Source organism: Euprymna scolopes, chromosome 29, assembly GCF_053919585.1.
Source record: "Euprymna scolopes isolate OS-2025 chromosome 29, ASM5391958v1, whole genome shotgun sequence".
Classification (NCBI taxonomy): Eukaryota; Metazoa; Mollusca; class Cephalopoda; order Sepiida; family Sepiolidae; genus Euprymna; species Euprymna scolopes.
Genome location: NC_136510.1, coordinates 17,774,499 through 17,793,425, shown reverse-complemented (window position 1 = coordinate 17,793,425; position 18,927 = coordinate 17,774,499). Strand labels below are relative to the sequence as shown.

Sequence of the window (18,927 nt, the reverse complement as noted above, 5' to 3'; positions counted from 1 at the left end):
TGTTATGCTGGGCAACGCTGGGTGACCTAAAAAATTCACTTGGATGTCTTCAAGTCCAACACAAACAAATTCCTGATAAACCGCACCCTTAAGTAATGACACCTATCAAATCCCCAATACTAACTATTACTACGATACTATCCCACTGATTAGTGTACACACAATAACCCTTATCCCCGAGTGGCTCCTGGGCCTTGATAAGTGGTGACCCCCATGTAAAAAAAAAAAAAAAAAATCATTAATAATTGTTATCAAAGACGAGATGATGAATGTGAAAAATCTTGCGAATAGAAAAATGTTTGGATAGCAAGAAGACTATGGAATTTTAACATAAACTGATCACGTGAAAAATTTTAGTTGATAAATAATGACAAATGAATATGTGACAGACATCAGGTGATGGTCATGTAGTGATACATGTATTGATGGCGTGATTTAGAAAGAAAGATAATTTTTTATATACACATAGTTTAGTCAGTTGAGAGTCAGAGTTGGTGAGACATGGTCGAGCTGAACAAATGAGGGGGTCAGCTAGCGAATCAGGGGCAGTGGCTTCTGTATGCTGGCAAGGCTGTCTGGAATATGATATAGTCAGAATGTTAAAAACTTAGTGACAAGCAACTTTTCAACGAGGAAACACCTGAAATAAAAGTTGCTGAAAATACACCCAAGACTTCTAGTCATTTCCTTGGGATGAATTGGCATTTGCAGCTTCCAAGATCTGTCAAAACAAGACCCATAGATGGAGTTTCCCTATTGGCCAGATGTAAAACTCCACGTATTCCGTTCCTTTGTATTGTGCATGTTTGTTATATGTCCTGTTAAACACATGCATCAACTCGAGAACTAGACTATCGCCAACACTAAAGACTCTCGCATACATGAACGCTTAAATTAGCAATGCACATGAAAAATTGAAATGGTTTAAAATATCTCAATAATGGCATTACATAGAAAGAGCTTGATGAGCTAAGAAAATTTTTTTTAAATTTGATTAAAAATAAGGAAGTTATGACTTTTTGTGCCTTGCACGTTTGGATATTTTTCCCTCTTTAAGACGATATGCATTTTGTCCCATTTTTTACACTACCTTTTCAGTAAAAATGTTATATCTTTGTTAAAACACAGGATTAAGCAATGGAATTTGCCATACAAGTGTATTTTTGTGCAAGGAATCAGAATATGCTACTGAAAATCTCCAATTAATAGTTTCCAAATAATCTGCAGTAAATGCACATAAATATGCTGCAATTTCTTTAAAATGCCATGTATCCATTAAAACAAAAGTTAGAGAACTCAAAGTTGAATTGTAATTGAAATCTAGGACTATTTAAAAATGAATATATTGCAATATTTCTTTGGCGTTATTGCAGATTAATACCCTCCGTTACCCCCCCCCCCCATCTGACCATCTCTCCAAAATATGATTCTACCTTTTTAGGCAATTACATGTCAACATCCTGAAAAACTTTAATGAAAGATAAACAAAAATTATTTTAGAATTTAATGTAAAATGATTTATTTTGGGCCATTCCAGCATTTTAGGGCAATTAACTATTTACTGTTTTTTTAAGATGATTATATGTAGTTTTAAGAGTGTCTTTGTGCAATTATATGAGGATGGGAAAACTTGCCACACTGGGCTAAGGGAAATTGTGTGGACATACTGAAGGCTTAACAGAAACAAAACAATTTTAAAATGTAGAATGGGGGTTAGTTTTACATAAATTTAATGTAAAATAATTCTCCATGTTGAGGTCATGCTAGCATTTTAGGACAGTTAATCAATTCATTTTTATGGGAGATAAATCATGTGCATTTTTAAAGAAGTATTCATTTATTTTTTTTAGATACTTATATGTAGCATACAGAAGAATTTTGTTTGGTGGGGAGCTTGTCACTCCAACTTAGCGTTATTGTTAGAGGTAAAGAAGATGTAGGAAACCTGCCACTCATATCTAGGGTTAGGATTAAGGGAGTTTTTTTGGGTTTTTTTTAAAGAGGGTGTTTGACACTCATATTTATGGTTAGTGGTTCATAATTATTGGCTTTTTTTTTGCCCACTTATTTATATATAAAAAAAAATTGCTACAGCTGAAAAATCGTTTACAAATTTTAAATAAATTTGATTTTTATACTCAATTGCATTTTATGTCCTTTTTTATACCAAGTAATACATTATTTCATTGTTAAACTTCTCCAGTTTAAAAGGTTTATTTATTAATTTCACTAGAAACTGAGCACCCCTACAAATATTTAAATATTGATTTATTTATTTTTTGCATTTTTTTAATCTAGTAGCTTCCATTCGATAATAATCTGCTGAAAAAATTATAAAAAAGACAAAAAATTTTAAAAAATATTTGAGGTTGGGGTACCACTCACAAGTGAACCAAAAAAAATCATTTAACATTTTTTGTTGTTCAAAGCAAGATACTGTTTGATTAATATTCTGATAACAAAATAACTCTAACTAAACATGTAAGAACATTTTTTATCTTCATATTTTCAATTTCTTTTTTTTTTTTCTTTTTTTTTCAACAGCAAGAAAAAAAAAAACGTCTGTTCTTTACAGCCGTGCTATTGTTGCTGATGATGATGCTACTAATGTAAATACTACAAAACAGTTTTTCATTGAAAATCAATAGAAACAATTTTTTTTTTTTCCTGGTATCATCATTTAAAATTGCTAGCTACCACAAGAGAAAACAACATACAATTATGCTTTTAATGGATAAAAACAGTAAAAAGATTGATTTATTTTCTTGTGGGTGTCCAAAGAAAATTTCAAAATTTTCAATACTCGTCATGTTGAAGTCTTTTTTTTTTTTTTTTTTTGGGGCACCTCAAACTATTAAGTGACGTCTCTTCTGGATTAGTTCTGAAATTTCATGACAAAATTCTTAATACAAACGTGATACAAGCATTTAAAAATAGGAAGGGGCTTTACAAAATCTTACCGGAAATGCTGTTTTATGATGTTAACATTTGTATCATTTTATTTGCTTAAAACTCTTACTGTATATATAATGTACATTATTATTTATCAATCTATTTGAAAGTATATTCATTTCCGAACAAAACGGTATTTTGAGGACTTCAATTGCTTTGGTTTGAAAATATGATTATTTTAGCAGAACCCCCTTGAAATCTGTGATTATCCAAAGCGTTTTATCGTCCATGTGTATTGCTACTTATATACACCCACAACAAATTGTTGATAAACACAGTGAAAATTACTAGACAATTATAGAGACTTTGTAATAAATACGAGTTGCCTTCAATAAGTTTCCAGACTTTTTTTGTACAGGCATTTTAAAATTGTCATAGACTCTTGTAAATCCATTATGTCATCGCTATATCTATGTAATGACTGACCCATCTTTATGATTTCAGGTTTAAATGAACAGCTACAGCAGGAATTGGAATACACCTTACTAAAGCCTGATTGTCACAGCTGATGAATTTCAAAAATGCAATCTGGACATAAGGACACTTTAGAAGAACACGATGCAATAAAATTCTGCTTTAAATTTGAAAAAAAAAAAAAAATGCCACAGAAACATATGTAATGCTTCAGACTGCTTTTGAACCATCTAGCATGAATTGAGCATCAGTTTTTGAGTGGTATAAGAGATTCAAGGAAGGTAGGGAGTCTGTGAGAGATGTGGGAGGAGTAAGGAAGTCAGAACAGTGGAGTTGATTGGCCAAATAAAGAATTTAATAGATAAGGACCGTTATTCATGTGTCTATATAGACAATAAGTGCACAGTTTGATGTCAGTGTGAGAACTGTACGCACAATTATTCATGTGAAAGATTTGTGCAAAGTTTGTCTCAGTCCACAACTTCGTCTGTTTCACAGACTATTTGATAAAGATGGACATCAAAACAGTTCCTCAGCCTCCCTAAAGTCCAGACGTTGCTCACTGTGACTTTTGGTTATTTCCTAAGTTCAAGAAAAACCTTAGCGGTTGTCGTTATGAGACAATTGAGGAGATGAGATAGGATGTGATGAGGATCATCGACACGCTCACACAAGAGGACTTTCATGGGGCTTTCCAGACGTTGTTAGAACGGTACAACAAGTGCATTGCAGCCGGAAGAGATTACTTCAAAGGGGACAGAGTTTCATGTATGTACTATCAATAAAAGTAGCTTTATGAAAAAAGTCTGGAAACTTATTGAAGGCATTGCATATATATATATATATATACATACACACACACACTCCAACTATACAATGCATCCATAATATTGACTAAATTTTAAATTGAAATGATTCTTATTCAATAACATTTACTGAAAGCAACATAAAATAACTGTTTCATAAATAAAGTGATAAATATTCATTTTAAAAAAACAGACTGCTTGTTACAATTAATTGAAAACAATGACACATGTAGTTTTCAAAATTTAACTTTTTCTTCATTTGTGTTGAGATTTGGGTGTGATTTTAAGTTTATTTCCTGGTCATAAAAATAAGCCATGACAAAGCCCATCAGAAGTCGGCAGTTCTAGTCTGAAAACAGCTAATTATTTCTTCAAGTGCACTTGACGATTGGTCGTCATCGTCAGCTTCAATTGCCTGCCCCACTCCTCACCCATCTGAAATAATGACAAAAACTTTTTCCTTTTTTTCCTTTTTTTTCTTTTTTTTTCTTTTTTCTTTTTTTCTTTTTTTCTTTTTTCTTTTTTTCTTTTTTTTTTTTTTCAGATGTCACTAAACTTTTTTTCTTTACGATTTCAAATTTGCAAATCACAATTTAAAATATAAAAATTGTTTTCTTTAAGAAATGACATAAAATTTTATATATATATATATATATATATATATATATATATATATAAATGTTTGCCTATTTTAGCTTTATGTTTTTTTATTATTTTTGTTTCTGTTTATGGCCTTGGGTTCTTTTTTATTTATTTTTTTTTTTTTCTTTGTTTTACCAATGGATCACTTTTTGTCAATGCCAAAAACCACTCAAGTATAAAGGTTTATGAGATAAATATTACGAGAGGATTAGAAAACATTAATGGAATGGACCAAATTCAAATACTTCTTGAAAGTTCATGACAGAAATCTGTTTACATGAGATTTAAAAATGACCATGTTTTAATTTACAGGAAAGCAGTCTTGTGGTAACCTCTCCCACAGACGAGAAAAGTTCTTGCAAAAAAGCTTTGTTGGGAGAAATTCCATGTGCTGATTCAAGTTTCAAATAAAATGCTTAAAAAAGGAGATGCATGAAAAGCTATTTTTTAACTGATCTTGGAATTCTGTAAATGTATCAATATAAAACCCGTTCTAATTCATTGTTTTTTTTTTTTGTTTGTTTTTTTGTTTTTTCCTTAACTCTACTTTTTAAGCCGTGTTATACAAATTGAAATTGGGACAATCTGTGACGACGATACCAACTGTAGGTTTCAATGTTGAAACAGTAACGTATAAGAATGTCAAATTTAGTGTTTGGGTGAGTATACGGCCGATTGTCTTGGAAGCAAAAAATGATAAATAATAAACATTGATTTTTTTTTTTCTTTCAATTTTTAACATTTTTTCAAAAGAAGAATTAGTTTGAACACCTTTTCAAAAGAATTAATTTGAATACCTTTTCGAAAGAATTAATTTGAACGCCTTTTTAAAAGAATTTGAACGCCTTTTCAAAAGAAAAACTAATTTGAACGCCTTCTCAGAAGAATTAATTTGAACGCCTTCTCAGAAGAATTAATTTGAACGCCTTCTCAAAAGAAGAATTAATTTGAACGCCTTTTCAAAAGAAGAATTAATTTGAACGCCTTTTCAGAAGTAAAATTAATTTGAACACCTTTTCAAAAGAAAAATTAATTTGAACACCTTTTCAAAAGAAAAATTAATTTGAACACCTTTTCAGAAGTAAAATTAATTTGAACACCTTTTCAGAAGTAAAATTAATTTGAACACCTTTTCAAAAGAAAAATTAATTTGAACACCTTTTCAAAAGAAAAATTAAACAGTTTAAAAATTATTTTGTAAAATCCATTTTTTAAAATTTGTTTTAGAATGTATTCTTTTACCCTAATAAATGACTTTTTAACATAAAACTTATTTTAATAATAAAAACTGCCAAAATTTAAATTGAATCTGTATTTTTAAGTCATGATTTTTTTTACCTTCCTCAGGAAAAAGATTTTACACATGCTTCATTAATATATATACAAAATTACCTTTTTCCCAAGAAACAATCACAAATTTCTATAAAGTTTTTTTTCAAGAGTTTCAGGCTTGTGAAACTCTCTTCATGTCAACTAATTTTTTTAGCTCAATATATCTAGTGGCTCAATGGCTTATCTAGAGTAACTTCCATAAAAAAAAAATTGTTTCCTGCCCAGAATTACTCCATATTAAAAAAAAAATGAAAGTAAAGAAAAATCTGTATGATGTATGTACCCGTAACAAAACGAAAATATATTCCGAAAATCACCTAAATTGATCGAGTAGTTTTATTTTTAAACAAGAAAATCAAATTTTATGAATAACAAAAGAGCGGTTATCTTGTCTGCCATTTTTAAAACGATCTTTAAAAAATAAAATTAAGGGAGATAACTCAATAATTCAAACTTGCAAGATTTATGTTGTAATGCCTACAAATTCTCATGAATTAATGAATTTCTTTATAAAAATAAAACTATTTGGTCAATTTACATGATTTCTGGAATATGACATTTTTTACTTTTTCATAAGTACAACAGATGTTTCTTTATTTGTCTTCTTTTATTAGTGAGAATTGGCATTAACAAAAAAAAAAAAGAAAAGAAAAATAAACCTGCAATTTTTTTTATAAAAAAAAACTCATCATAATGTATTTTTTGTTTGCTTCCAGGATGTTGGTGGTCAAGATAAAATTCGTCCATTATGGCGCCATTATTACACTGGGACACAAGGCCTGATTTTTGTGGTGGATTGTGCAGATCGAGATCGAATTGATGAGGCCAAGCAGGAACTTCACCGAATTATTAATGACCGAGAGATGAGAGATGCAATTATTCTGATTTTTGCAAATAAGCAAGATCTTCCAGAAGGTAAGCCCAGCTGACCACATACGTGCGAAAGATGGTCCATTGTTACTTTGACATTCTTACCATTTCAGAGTCAAATGATTTTTTTTTTTTTAAAGTTTTTTTTTATTACTTTTTTCTTTTACCTTTTCTTTTTTTTTACCTTTCCTTTTTTCTTTTTTTTACCTTTTTTCCTTTTTTTTTACCTTTTTTCCTTTTTTTTTTACCTTTTTTCCTTTTTTTTTACCTTTTTCCTTTTTTTTTACCTTTTTTTTTTTTTTACCTTTTTTTCTTTTTTTTTACCTTTTTTCTTTTTTTCTTTTTACCTTTTTTTCTTTTTTTCTTTTTACCTTTTCTTTTTACCTTTTTTGTTTTCTTTTACCTTTTCTTTTATCTTTTACATATTTTCTTACATTAACTCTTTTATGTTTCCTTTTTTTTTTTCCTTTTACTTTTTTTTACTATGGGTTGGGATACTGTAGAATATCGTTTTTCTAATTCTTCAACATATCCATTTTACAATTAAACAATTCAGATGATTTTTTTTGTTTTATACCAGTGCCAGGGGATTATTATAGAAGACTGTTGCAAAAAAAGGTAGGCTCCCTGTACTGTGCTAGAAAATTACTCACACCAGAGAGTATCCTATATCTTTACAAAGCCCCAATTTGCCCATACATGGAGTATTGTCACTACGTCTGGGCTGGTGCTTCTGTTAGACAGGGTTCAATAAAAACATCTCAAATTTAAGTCCTGCACCATCGACGAAGCTCTAATCTCTGTCCCATCACCACAATGTCACTTCCGCCTGTTTTACAAGTACTTTAATAGAATGTGCTCTCATAGCACTTGTGCTTCTTCGACATGACATAATACTCTTCACTAACCAAACAAGCAGCAAAAGTCCACCCCTTTCATAACTTTTTTAATGGCTCAGTGTTCCTGCGTTTTCTGTAAACCAGTCGGACAATAGTATGGTCGTTATACTGTGTGAGTATCAAATTTTCTCTTACTTTGCATCTGTGATTGCAAGATAGACCATTAGAAGAAAAAAATTCCCCCCCCCCCACTCTTTTTCACCCCAAACCAGGCATATTGACACTTGGAACGTAAGAGGGCTACTATTTGGGACTGTTTAACAGGGGACTGCGTCCTTCAAAATAGATTGCAGTCTACATTGCACTGTAGAGAACCTACTGTTGATTTTATAAAATTATTTTTTATATAATAGCTTGAATTTAAGTTTAAAATGCAAAAGTCAAGTATCATGGTTCAGTTGTAACATTCATTTGGAACATGCCTATTATCTCTTACCAAAGAATTTACTTTTGAGTTTATATGCTGAGCCCTTCTGCTAAAACTTCTCAAATGCATTTGTTATGTTAGGCTGTTTTGTTTTTGTTTTTTTTTACATGGAGTTCACCACTTATCAAGGCCCAATGGCCACTCAGGGATAAGGGTTATTATGTGTACAGTAATCAAAGGGATAGTGTAGCAATAGTATTGGAGAGAAGTGGTAAGGTGTCATTACTTGGGGGCGGGGGAGTTCATCAGGAATTTGTTTGTGTTGGACTTGAAGACATCCAGGTTGAAGTCGGGAGGGAAACAGGCAAGCGGAACAGAGTTCCACAGGCGTGCAGTTCTAAGAAAGAAGCTTTGTTCATGGTATCTACGTTCTGATTTAGGCACAGATAGGGAGTGGGGAAAATTATTGACAGTGGTTTCAGCTAGTCGGGTGTTTTTTTGAAAAAGATTGGCGAGGGGGGACCAGAGAATGGAGCTCAGACGAGCACCTGCCATGGAAATAACGATAGAACAATGACAGGCTCGCTACGTCTCTTCTGTGGGAAAGAGGTTGCAGGGTAGAGAAAAGGACATCTCCCATCAAGCCACGGAGTCTATTTTGTACTCTGTCAAGGGCGTTAACTTTGATAAAATGTGGACTGTTCCTTCTTTAATCTGATTCTTTCGATTATATATTTTTGATAATTTGCATTCCGATACAAAACCTATCTAAGAACGCTCACAGAAATATGAAGTACATTTGTGTCATTTAAAAATAAATTTTCCTGGCCATTTTAGAGTCCATAGGGAACGAACTTCGATACACACAGTGACTTGCATATATAAGTAAAGATAGGGTGCTGGTTGTTTTGGGATCTGATTTTCCTATGTTAAAGATTTTTTTTTTTTTTAAACTTATTGAAATCTAAATGGTTAAGATTGCAGAAATGATAAAAAAATATTTCTCTTCATAGCCATTTTTTTGTTGTAAATATTTGAATTTTTAATTTTTTAAATTTTTTATTTTTTTTATTTTATTGATTTTTTTTTTATTCCATTTTAGCAATGAAGCCACATGAAATTCGGGAAAAATTAGGACTTACTCGAATTCACGATCGTAATTGGTATGTGCAACCATCGTGTGCAACGTCAGGCGATGGACTTTACGAAGGTCTCACTTGGTTGACCTCCAACTACAAATCCTGACTTAACGTCCACAAGTGATGCGCTCGGTTTTTGACTCATGGACTCGACATTTTGTGTTTTTTTTTTCTTAATTTTTTTTTTTCAACAACAACAACAACAACAACAACAACAAAAACAAAAAATATGATGTAAATTTAAATTTTTGGACTTAAAATTCTAAAAAAAAAAAAAAAAAAAAAAAAGAGAAAAAAGACGATTTGAAAAACTGGGGGAGAAAAAAAAATATCGCTGACCAAAGTTTTTAAATAATAAGGGAAAATATTGAAGAAAAAAAAAAAATTTACATGAAAGATAAGTAAAAAAGAATAAATCCACAAAGAAAATCTTTTAATTTGAGCAAATTGGTTTGAGATATATATATATATATATATATATATATATATATATATATGTATGTAAGTGCGTGTGGGTGTGTGTGCACATATATATAAATATGTTTGTGTGTGTGTCCAATTGATATGGCGAAATAAACCACAAGTTCTGGCTATATATATATATATATTTTTTTTTCAAGCACACTTCCCCGTCACCCCCACGCGCGCTTGTTTTTTCCGTCTGTTGCTGGCAATCCAGTTTCGTGCAAATGTTCTCAAGCAGAATCCATGTTTGGATCTGCATGCATTATTCTGGATGCAGGCAGCTTCAGACATTCTCTTCCTCTTTTTCTCTCCCTGCCCAGGGCTACCCTCCTCCTCGTACCCAGAGTACAAGTTGTTTTAAACTCCCCCACCCCTACTGTTAATTTCTTGCACATTTTTCTGCCCTTTTTAAAAATGGCCGTTTTTATTTTTTATTTTAAAAAACCTTGTAAATTTCTGCTAATGTAAAAATCCCCACTCACTTTGTAGTTGTGATTGTATCCGTTTTTGTTTGTGTGTTTGTTTGTTTTGTTCTTCTTTTTTTTTTGTGTGTGTGTCTTGTTTTGTTTTTGTTTTTTGTTTGTTTTTTTTGTTTTTTATCCCCACCTTTGCCGTAACCCGGGTTCAGAATTTGAATAAATCTACGATAACTCCATCAAAAAAACAAGATGGGACCATTTGCGAAAGACCGCATTCCTGCGGGCCTCTGTTAGAGGGTGGGGGGATAACAGTACAAAATAAAAAAAGAAGGAAAAAAAAAAAAAAAAAAAGCATCTCTTAGGGCAGCTGGTGATCCCCTCCTCCTCCTTAAAATTGAAAGAACCCCATCCTGAGAAGGGAAGAGCCTACAAACAAAACTTCCAACTCTCATCCCTCTCACTTTAGGTGATGACAAAAAAAAACAAAAAAAAAACCTCTATTTAACACGTGGTTCAACACTTGACATGCTTTCACATGCGTGCATGTCTCGAACCACCTTGTACTTTTTTTTTTCTTCTTGCCTCTGATTGAGTCAAAAGGGAGATAATACTTGGCATATGATTGTGTGTGTGTGCGCGCACGCACACACAATCACACACACATGCTTATCTGCTGAAGCTCTTTATTTGCTGCGCTCTATCATTTTGGTCCAGCAGCAACAGGCCAGTGTACCCCCACCCATCCCTTAATTATTTCTTTCTGGAATCCCTCCCCTTCCCATCATGCACATAATTTTAAATTAAAATTAAAAATTTTTTTCCCTTCCAATTTTTATAGCAGAAGTTCAATTCTGAATCCGAGATGATGATTCCTGCTATTCTCATGTGATAATTTTTTTTTTTTTTTTTTCATCTTTTTAATTTTAAATTTTTCTTTTTTTTTTTTTTTTTAATCTCCCTCATTTTGGGGGTAGGGAGAGCACTGTTTGTCAACTGCTGTTAAATGGGGAGAGGAGGGGGACACTTACTCAGTAATCATTTTATAAATGTATATTTCTCCCACTCCAACAAAATAAAATGCCCTGTGCACCCCACCCTCACCCAAGTCTTGACTGTCCAAAAAAAATGAATAAATTTTTCTTTTTGTTTTTTTAAATGCTATAATGGATGAAGAATCTTTGGGTTTGAAGTATTTTCTCTGTTGCTTTCAGCAATCGAAGAAGAAAATAATAAAAACAACCCCCTGCCAAATGTCCCAGTTCACTAAGAGACATTTTTTTTTTTTTTTTTTTCAAATTCTCCAGATCTTTTTTTAAAGTGCTTATCCCCCCCTCCCCACTTCCTTATTATCTGCTGCTGCTAGAGTCATCCCCACTTCCACCATCCCATCACCCCGGTATATACATGTATATTTTTTTTTTTCTTTTGTGAACTAATTTTAAGAGAAATCCAAAATCCCACAGAAAGGTCTCTGCCAAATGTGAAAGCTGCGTGGTATTAAAAGGAAGGAACGTGTTTTGTCACCTCAAATTTTGTTCAGAATGTAGGGGGGGGGGGGCAGCTGCCCCTCACCTCCCCCTACCTGTAAAGGTAAAAGTGGCTTTTAATAGAGAGAAAGAGAAAAAAAAAACATCCTCCCCTTCCTCCTCCTCCCACTGTTCTCCTCTGCCTGGAGATTGTCCTTTCCAACTGACAATAACCTTTTATTTCTCCGAGGATAGATGGATTTAAAAAAAAAAAAAAAGGGAAATCTCCTGTGCATCCTGAAAGATTTGTTTTACGGATGCAAGTGATGGTTGAGGGTGGGGAGAGGTGCAGTGAAGTTGATATTTGTATCCAACCCCTTTTAACCTTTCTTCTCTGCATCAGACCCTTGACTCTCGATCCCCCCCACCCCCACCCGGCCACACACACAAAAAAATGGTTTCTCCTTTTGAAGAAGGATAACCTTTCTCCCCCACCCCCCTACCCCACAAAAGAATCTGTGCATTCGAGATCGGAGAGGCAGCTGCAAAAAAAAATAAAAATATAACCTTTTTTTTTTTTTTTTTTTGTCAGCCATTTTGCAAATTAGAACATCCGTACAAAAAAAATTTAAAAAAAAAAAACTGACCTCCTTTTCTAATGTAAAAAAAAAATAAATAAATAAATAAATAAAATAAAAACTTAATTATTTGTTTTGTTTCCAAATAATTTCTAACAAAACTCAAATTTTTTTTAACTTTTTTTTTTATTATTGGGTCACCACTTATCAAGGCAAAGAATCACTCAAGGATAAGCGATAATGAGATCATCAGTTTGATGATGTACAATAATTATTAGAGAATTGAAAACGATGAATGGACAAAACTTGATTACTTAGAGAGTTCGACAAATATTTGAGATTGGATTTGAAGACAATGAAGATTGGTAGATTCCAACCCAGAAAGCAGCAACTCTTCTCCCTTTGTCATAAACTCTGCTTATGGAACATGAGGACTAAAAGACAAAAATAAGGAAAGCGAGATATACAAGGCTGCTAAAAAGTAAACCTAATATTTCTGCCCTCCTTTTTGAAAACTTTGCATTCTTTTAAATACACAAGTATTTGCTAAAGATATACGGCATAATCGCTTTGGCACACTGGTTCTTGTCAGATCACCGAAGTTAAGCAACGTTGAGCCTGGTTAGTACCAGATGGGTGACCATTTGGGAATTCTAGGCGCTTATGTCGGCATTTGTTTTCAGCCATCCTGAACATACACTCCACTTGCCACTGGTATTTAACAATGTCGACTTAGGAGAGGTGTGGTTGGGGATTGCGCACCTCCTGCCATAAAAATTTCACGCACAGGCACCCCTTGCGGTGAGTATCCATAGTCTGTCAAAAACTGAAGGAGCCTCTGTATTTGCTAAAGATGTTAGAAGCCAGTTTAAACGATTTTCTATTTGATAGTTTAAATACTTTCAACCAATTTCACATAATGGTTAGCATGTCTTACAACAAGAAACCAGGAATTGCAATTTGGTCTGGCACTTTCTATTGAAGTAACAACGGAGTAGAGAGAGACTAACAATGTCTGTTCTGTGAAGTTGCTGTGAGGAACAAAAGATCATTCCCCTTCCCCCCTACACACACATTTCTGAATAAATTTTGAACTCTGTCTTGGCAACAAAGAGTGCTCTGTCAAGATATTTAAAGTCACCAATTATCAAGACCGAAAGCCACTTGAGGATAAGAGTTAATGAGATTACCTGTTGAATGATGAACAATATTATGAGAGGATTTCAAACAAATGGAATGGATGCAACTTTTTCTTTTTTTTTTCTTTTTGAATTTTTTTAAAGATGATTGTGTTAGAGGGTTTGACAAATATTTGAGATTGGACTTGAAGACAACAATTTTATAGTCTGGTGAGAAGCATTTCTGTGGCAATGTGTTCCAAATATGGGGAAACTCTTGAAAGGAAACCACTCTTTGATGAAAATTTAATGTGGTTTTCCACGCACAAAGTTAATTGCAGTTGTTATGGAATAATTCGGTCGAGACTATTGGTTCTTGCCTCAAAGTTTACTCGACTACATATCTCTCCCACCAGAGGGATGCACAATAGTTTTCCCTGTTTGATTGGTGGTATCCTTTTTTTCTTTTTGTTTTTTACAACTATTGCGTTACCACTTATGCTTGAGTGGCTTTTGACCTTGATAAGAGTTAATAAGACAAAATGATATTAACCAAAAGTATTAACATTGACCCATATGTGGACTGTATTTGATTACTTATGGGCTGGTTTATGACAAGAATTTAGTCAACATTGCATTCTAGAACTATCAGTAGGGAAGCAGTCACGTGGTAATGGGTTCCACAGGTGGAAAGCCAAATAATTTCTGTAGGTGTAGCTGTCCATGAAAATTTTGCCTAACACTAGGAGCACAAATGAAGAAAAGGAAGCCTTTCTGTTGTGGTAGTAAGACGAGTTCTTGCTGTAAATGTCTTACCAGGAAGAATCGAAAATTGGAACTTAATCACACACCTTCCATGGAAATAATGATTAAATAAAGAGAGATTTTATTTCCTGTTCTACAAACAAATGCAGCCGATGCATCATTAAGAGTTCATCAAGTGTTGATATATGCAGCCTCGTAAAACGGGTATCGAAACTGATATGTTAAGTCTTATCAGACCTGACATTGGTCATTGCTGTCATTACGCTAAAGACTGACAAGGTGGAAGAGAGCTCAGCACTTACCTCCACGTGGTATCACGACCCAACATAGCTGTTAAACACCTTTCCTGCAATAGTGAGAGGGATAGTTTGCAATGTCAAGACTGGCGAATTTGAGGAATTTACTCAATGTCGATTTTACCCTAATTGTACGAGGGACGTTCCAAAAATAGTGCCTCATATATATATATATATATATAATATATATATTTTTTTTTTTTTTCAGCCCGAATGGATCAGAGAGGATTGCAAATTGCATTGTCATGTTATAATCTGAAAGTTTAATTTCTCTGTTGCAGATAATGACTGTGTGAGACTCTTTTTAAAAAAACAAAAAAACAAAAAAAAAACAACCCCTGTCATAGATGTGTATCAGAAGCAGAGACGCATCATTGAATTCTTCCATACAGAAAAAAATTGAACCAATGAACATTCACTGGTGTATGTTGAACGTTTATGAAGCCAGTGTAATTGATGTCAGCGCAGTTTGGAGATGGATTTGTCGATTTCAGAATGCCGATAGATGTGAGTGACCAAGTGCGCTCCAAACTTTTATAACTGAGGAATCAAATTGGGCTGGCGAAAAGGACAGATGGATATCAAAGCGTTAAAAATTAACGCAGTTAATTGTGCAAATGTATATTTTCAAATGCAAATATACATTTGCACTTTAAGCTGACTCCCACTTGCCAAGTTCCAATTTTGATCCCTCAACAGCTATTATTACCGGCTAAAGACCAAATCGAATTTGTTCCACAAGTTTGCCTATATATGAAGTTTCAAGATCAAAAATTGACAGTAGTTTGATGGAGCATTCTACGTGCACACAGACAAGGTCACTTAGATATCTAAGTGACCTTGTCTGTGTGCATCATGAATATATGCAAGCAACTTCATAAATGTTAACTAATTTGCATATTCCTTTGAAAAACAAACTTTCATTAATTAATTATTCATATTTTGAGATTTCTTAGTTAAATGAAACCAATCATCCGATATTATGCGTAATTCTATTTAAGCATATTTTCTATATTGTACATAATTGTGTAGCATTAAGGATGAAAACGTTCTAACATATGCACACACACACACATGCATGCATACATACATACATATATATATATACACACACCTATAAATTTAAGATTTTTCTCACATTGACATGAAAGGCTTGCTTACCTTTGACCCGATGGGGATCGGGCAATGCCGGGAGACCTTGCTAGTTGATTTAGGAACAGCTTGTAGTCTGGGTGGTCCCATTGACACGAATTCAGGGGAATTTGCACGGCTGGATTATAATGATGATGATGATGATGGTTTGATGTTGTTTTAAACAGAATACGTCTGTTTCTTGATGGATAATCAAAATGATCCCCATCCCCCCAAGAATGGATACTGAAACGCGTGTCTACGCCAGAGTGAAGTCATAAAAATAATTCAGAGGTTTAACAGATGGACTCGTATGTTGATAGACTGCCGATGGAGATCGTTGCCGAGCGATTGAAGAGGGGAACACCAAGGGGTACATGCGTGGCAGACCCGTTGTGGTAATTGAACGTGACGGCTCGTATTCCTGGCGAGGGGACGCTATTTCCTCACTGACGTGATGAGAGAGGAAAACCTTTTCTTTCCTTTTTTTTGCTTCAATAAATGTAAAGGTCGCTTTTTATTATTTTCTTTTCTGCGACCAGGCGGTCAGGGTTCGGCAGGCCATTACTGGACCCCTCCCCTCCCTCCGAACAAAGGCGCCACTTGTGGACATATTTGGAGAGGTGGAGGGGGGGTTACAGCTAACCGATATTGATAACAGGAGGTGAGGAAGGGATGAGACAGGCTTTTTGCCACGTGCTTGGACGACACGTTCCCCCCGATACGCGTGTCTCTATCAGCTGAACTCCCCGAATACTGACGATAGAGAAAACAAAGTGCTTGGCAAAAGCAAGAAAACTGTCAGTCCACGGGGCTTGCATGATTAGGCCAGTGTGTAACTATCATTTGTAAAGTCGAAGGCAATAATCAATTCTATGTTAAGAAAAGCCAATTAAGCTTTGACTTTTTTCTTTATTTGAAAACGCTGTTGTTGAATGCAATATATTTCTCAGACAGCCCAGGTGACAGTTTGGAAGCCGATTCAAAAGTGGAAACAGAGAGCGGGCGACAGAGACGAATTCAACCACTAGTCGAAAACACGGGTGACGCCACAGGTATCGGCTACAGCTGCATCTCAACCCCAAGCCTGTGCATCTGAGCTGCCCTGTAGGGGTTACAATTTATCTATTTAAAAATTATGTGAACGAAGTTCTTACTACGCTCAGTCATGAATATGCAAGAAACTTCATAAAGGTTAACTAATTTGTATATTCCTTTGAAAAATTAACTTTCATTATTTTTTCATTTTTATGGTGTCTTAATGAATCATTTGTTTCATTTAACTATTATGCTCAGTTCTATATATATTCCTATATTTTTTTTTTTTGTGCATTGATATCCATATTAAAAACCTTTTTTTTCTATTTATTTGAAAAGAAAATACAACTTTGTTATATATGGGCTGTGGAATTGCATTCACTAGCAAAAGATCTAGCTAATTAGCATATTTTTTAAATATTTATTTTAATTTGCATATTTTTTAAAGATTTATTTTAATTTGCATATTTTTTAAAGATTTATTTTAATTTGCATATTTTTTAAAGATTTATTTTAATTTGCATATTTTTTAAAGATTTATTTTAATTTGCATATTTTTTAAATATTTATTTTATAAGTTTTTTTCCGGTTTTCTTATGGGATGATCATCTTTAGTTAAGTATTAAAAAATAATTGTTTTAATTTTTAGCCTTGCAGCAGATGTCTTCATAGCTCAGGCATTAACATCAAAGGAAAAAGTAAATCTTAAGCTAAACGTTTTGGTTTCGATTCTTGGTGGTAGCGCACAAGTCTTTTTTTTTTTTTTTTTTTTTTTTTTTAACTTTTTAAATCATTACTGTATATATTGGGTCCAATATAATCTATAATATAAAAAGCGAAAATGTGTGTGTGCGTTTTTTTGTATGTCCGGCAAGAGCTTTTTTTTTTGGGGGGGGGGGGGGGGGTACTGCTTCTTAGTATAATCTAGGAAGTATATTAAAAATTCTATCTCTGATTTAGAAGAGGAAGTCGTCTCTATCTTTTATTTGAGCGACTTTTACACGCTATTTTCGCACTATTTCTTCCTTTCCACGTGTTTGTTTGGCTCTTTCATATAACATTGAAACTGATTAAAAAAAAAAAAAAAAATCGATTCGCTGGCCTTTGTGGCCGGCAGGTGTTGAAGGCAATCAGCTTTGATCACTGTGGGAAATACCCCTTCATCTCAAACAATTGCTATTCATTAAAACACTGCCAGAGCCCTACTCCACCCCACCCCTCTCTTGGGGGGGACTGATTTCCCCCACCACGGCGGAAAGCTGAAAGCTTAACTGTCTTATGTGATTTCATTTCTTCTCCTGCGTGAACGCCTTCACTTTCCCTTTCTATAATGTCAACTCTTTAATCGTTAAATTAAAACGCTTTTCACTTCCTGTCCTATCGTGGCCAAGCGGTAAGATGTCAGGTTTTTTTCACTTTGCATCAAAGCTTCGGGTACGAGCATACCTGTCTACTACATTTTTTTTTTTTTTTTTCTCTCAACACACACCTACAAACACCCGGGCAACGCCAGGTACCCTCGCTTGTCTATAATATAAATCTCACCTGTCTGTTTAAATGTATGTATGTCTGCCTAAAACTTTTGACAGAGGCGACGGACTTTCACGAGATCGGTATCGTTTACTGGACCCTTCGGGCGAAAAATTGGCTAAAAACATTAATTCCTTCACTCTCAACTGGGCACTTCTCTACATGGAGGGATCACTTTTTTCGCCAATATTTTTGATAGTCATCCCCTCTTTTCGATCGACTAGTCTTAATATAAACGTCCAGCACTTTTTTTTTTCTTTCTTCCCCCACATTCTTCAAACCTGCCTGCCTACTACCACTTTCTTTTTTCTCAACACACACCTCCAAATACCTGGGCACCCAGGCTAATATAATGATAAATACAAAATCTGCATTAATCAAAATATCATATTTAAGCGTATTTTATTACAGGACAAGGCCGGGCAGCCTGCAAGTTTATGAATATTTTCTACATTCTGCATAATTGCGTAGCATTTGAGAGAAAAAATTGCAGCACATGCATCACTGACATCAAAATTTTCTATTTAAAATTTAATAAAATGAACTTCATGATATTCTCTTGTCGTAGATAGGAAAGCGACTTCATGTTAACTAATTTGCATATTCCTTTGAAAAACGAACTTTCATTATTCATTTTTTCTGGTTTCTTTTATTTATCATACTCTGTTCTATTTATGCATAGTTTCTATATTGTGCATAA

General features: G+C 33.8%; 1 protein-coding gene across 3 annotated transcripts in view; it reads left to right on the top strand.

Annotated features, from left to right (window-relative positions):
- LOC145252517 (ADP-ribosylation factor 6) overlaps positions 1 to 12,475 on the top strand; it is a 247,197-nt gene extending 234,722 nt beyond the window's left edge. For all 3 annotated transcript variants that reach the window (XM_080112065.1, XM_080112064.1, XM_080112066.1), the window contains 3 exons: positions 5,370 to 5,473; positions 6,863 to 7,061; positions 9,385 to 12,475. In XM_080112065.1, the coding sequence (XP_079968191.1) occupies positions 5,370 to 5,473; positions 6,863 to 7,061; positions 9,385 to 9,527 (446 nt within the window). In that variant the 3' untranslated portion in view covers positions 9,528 to 12,475. The remainder of the gene's footprint in view (positions 1 to 5,369; positions 5,474 to 6,862; positions 7,062 to 9,384) is intronic.
- Positions 12,476 to 18,927: the final 6,452 nt, after the last annotated feature.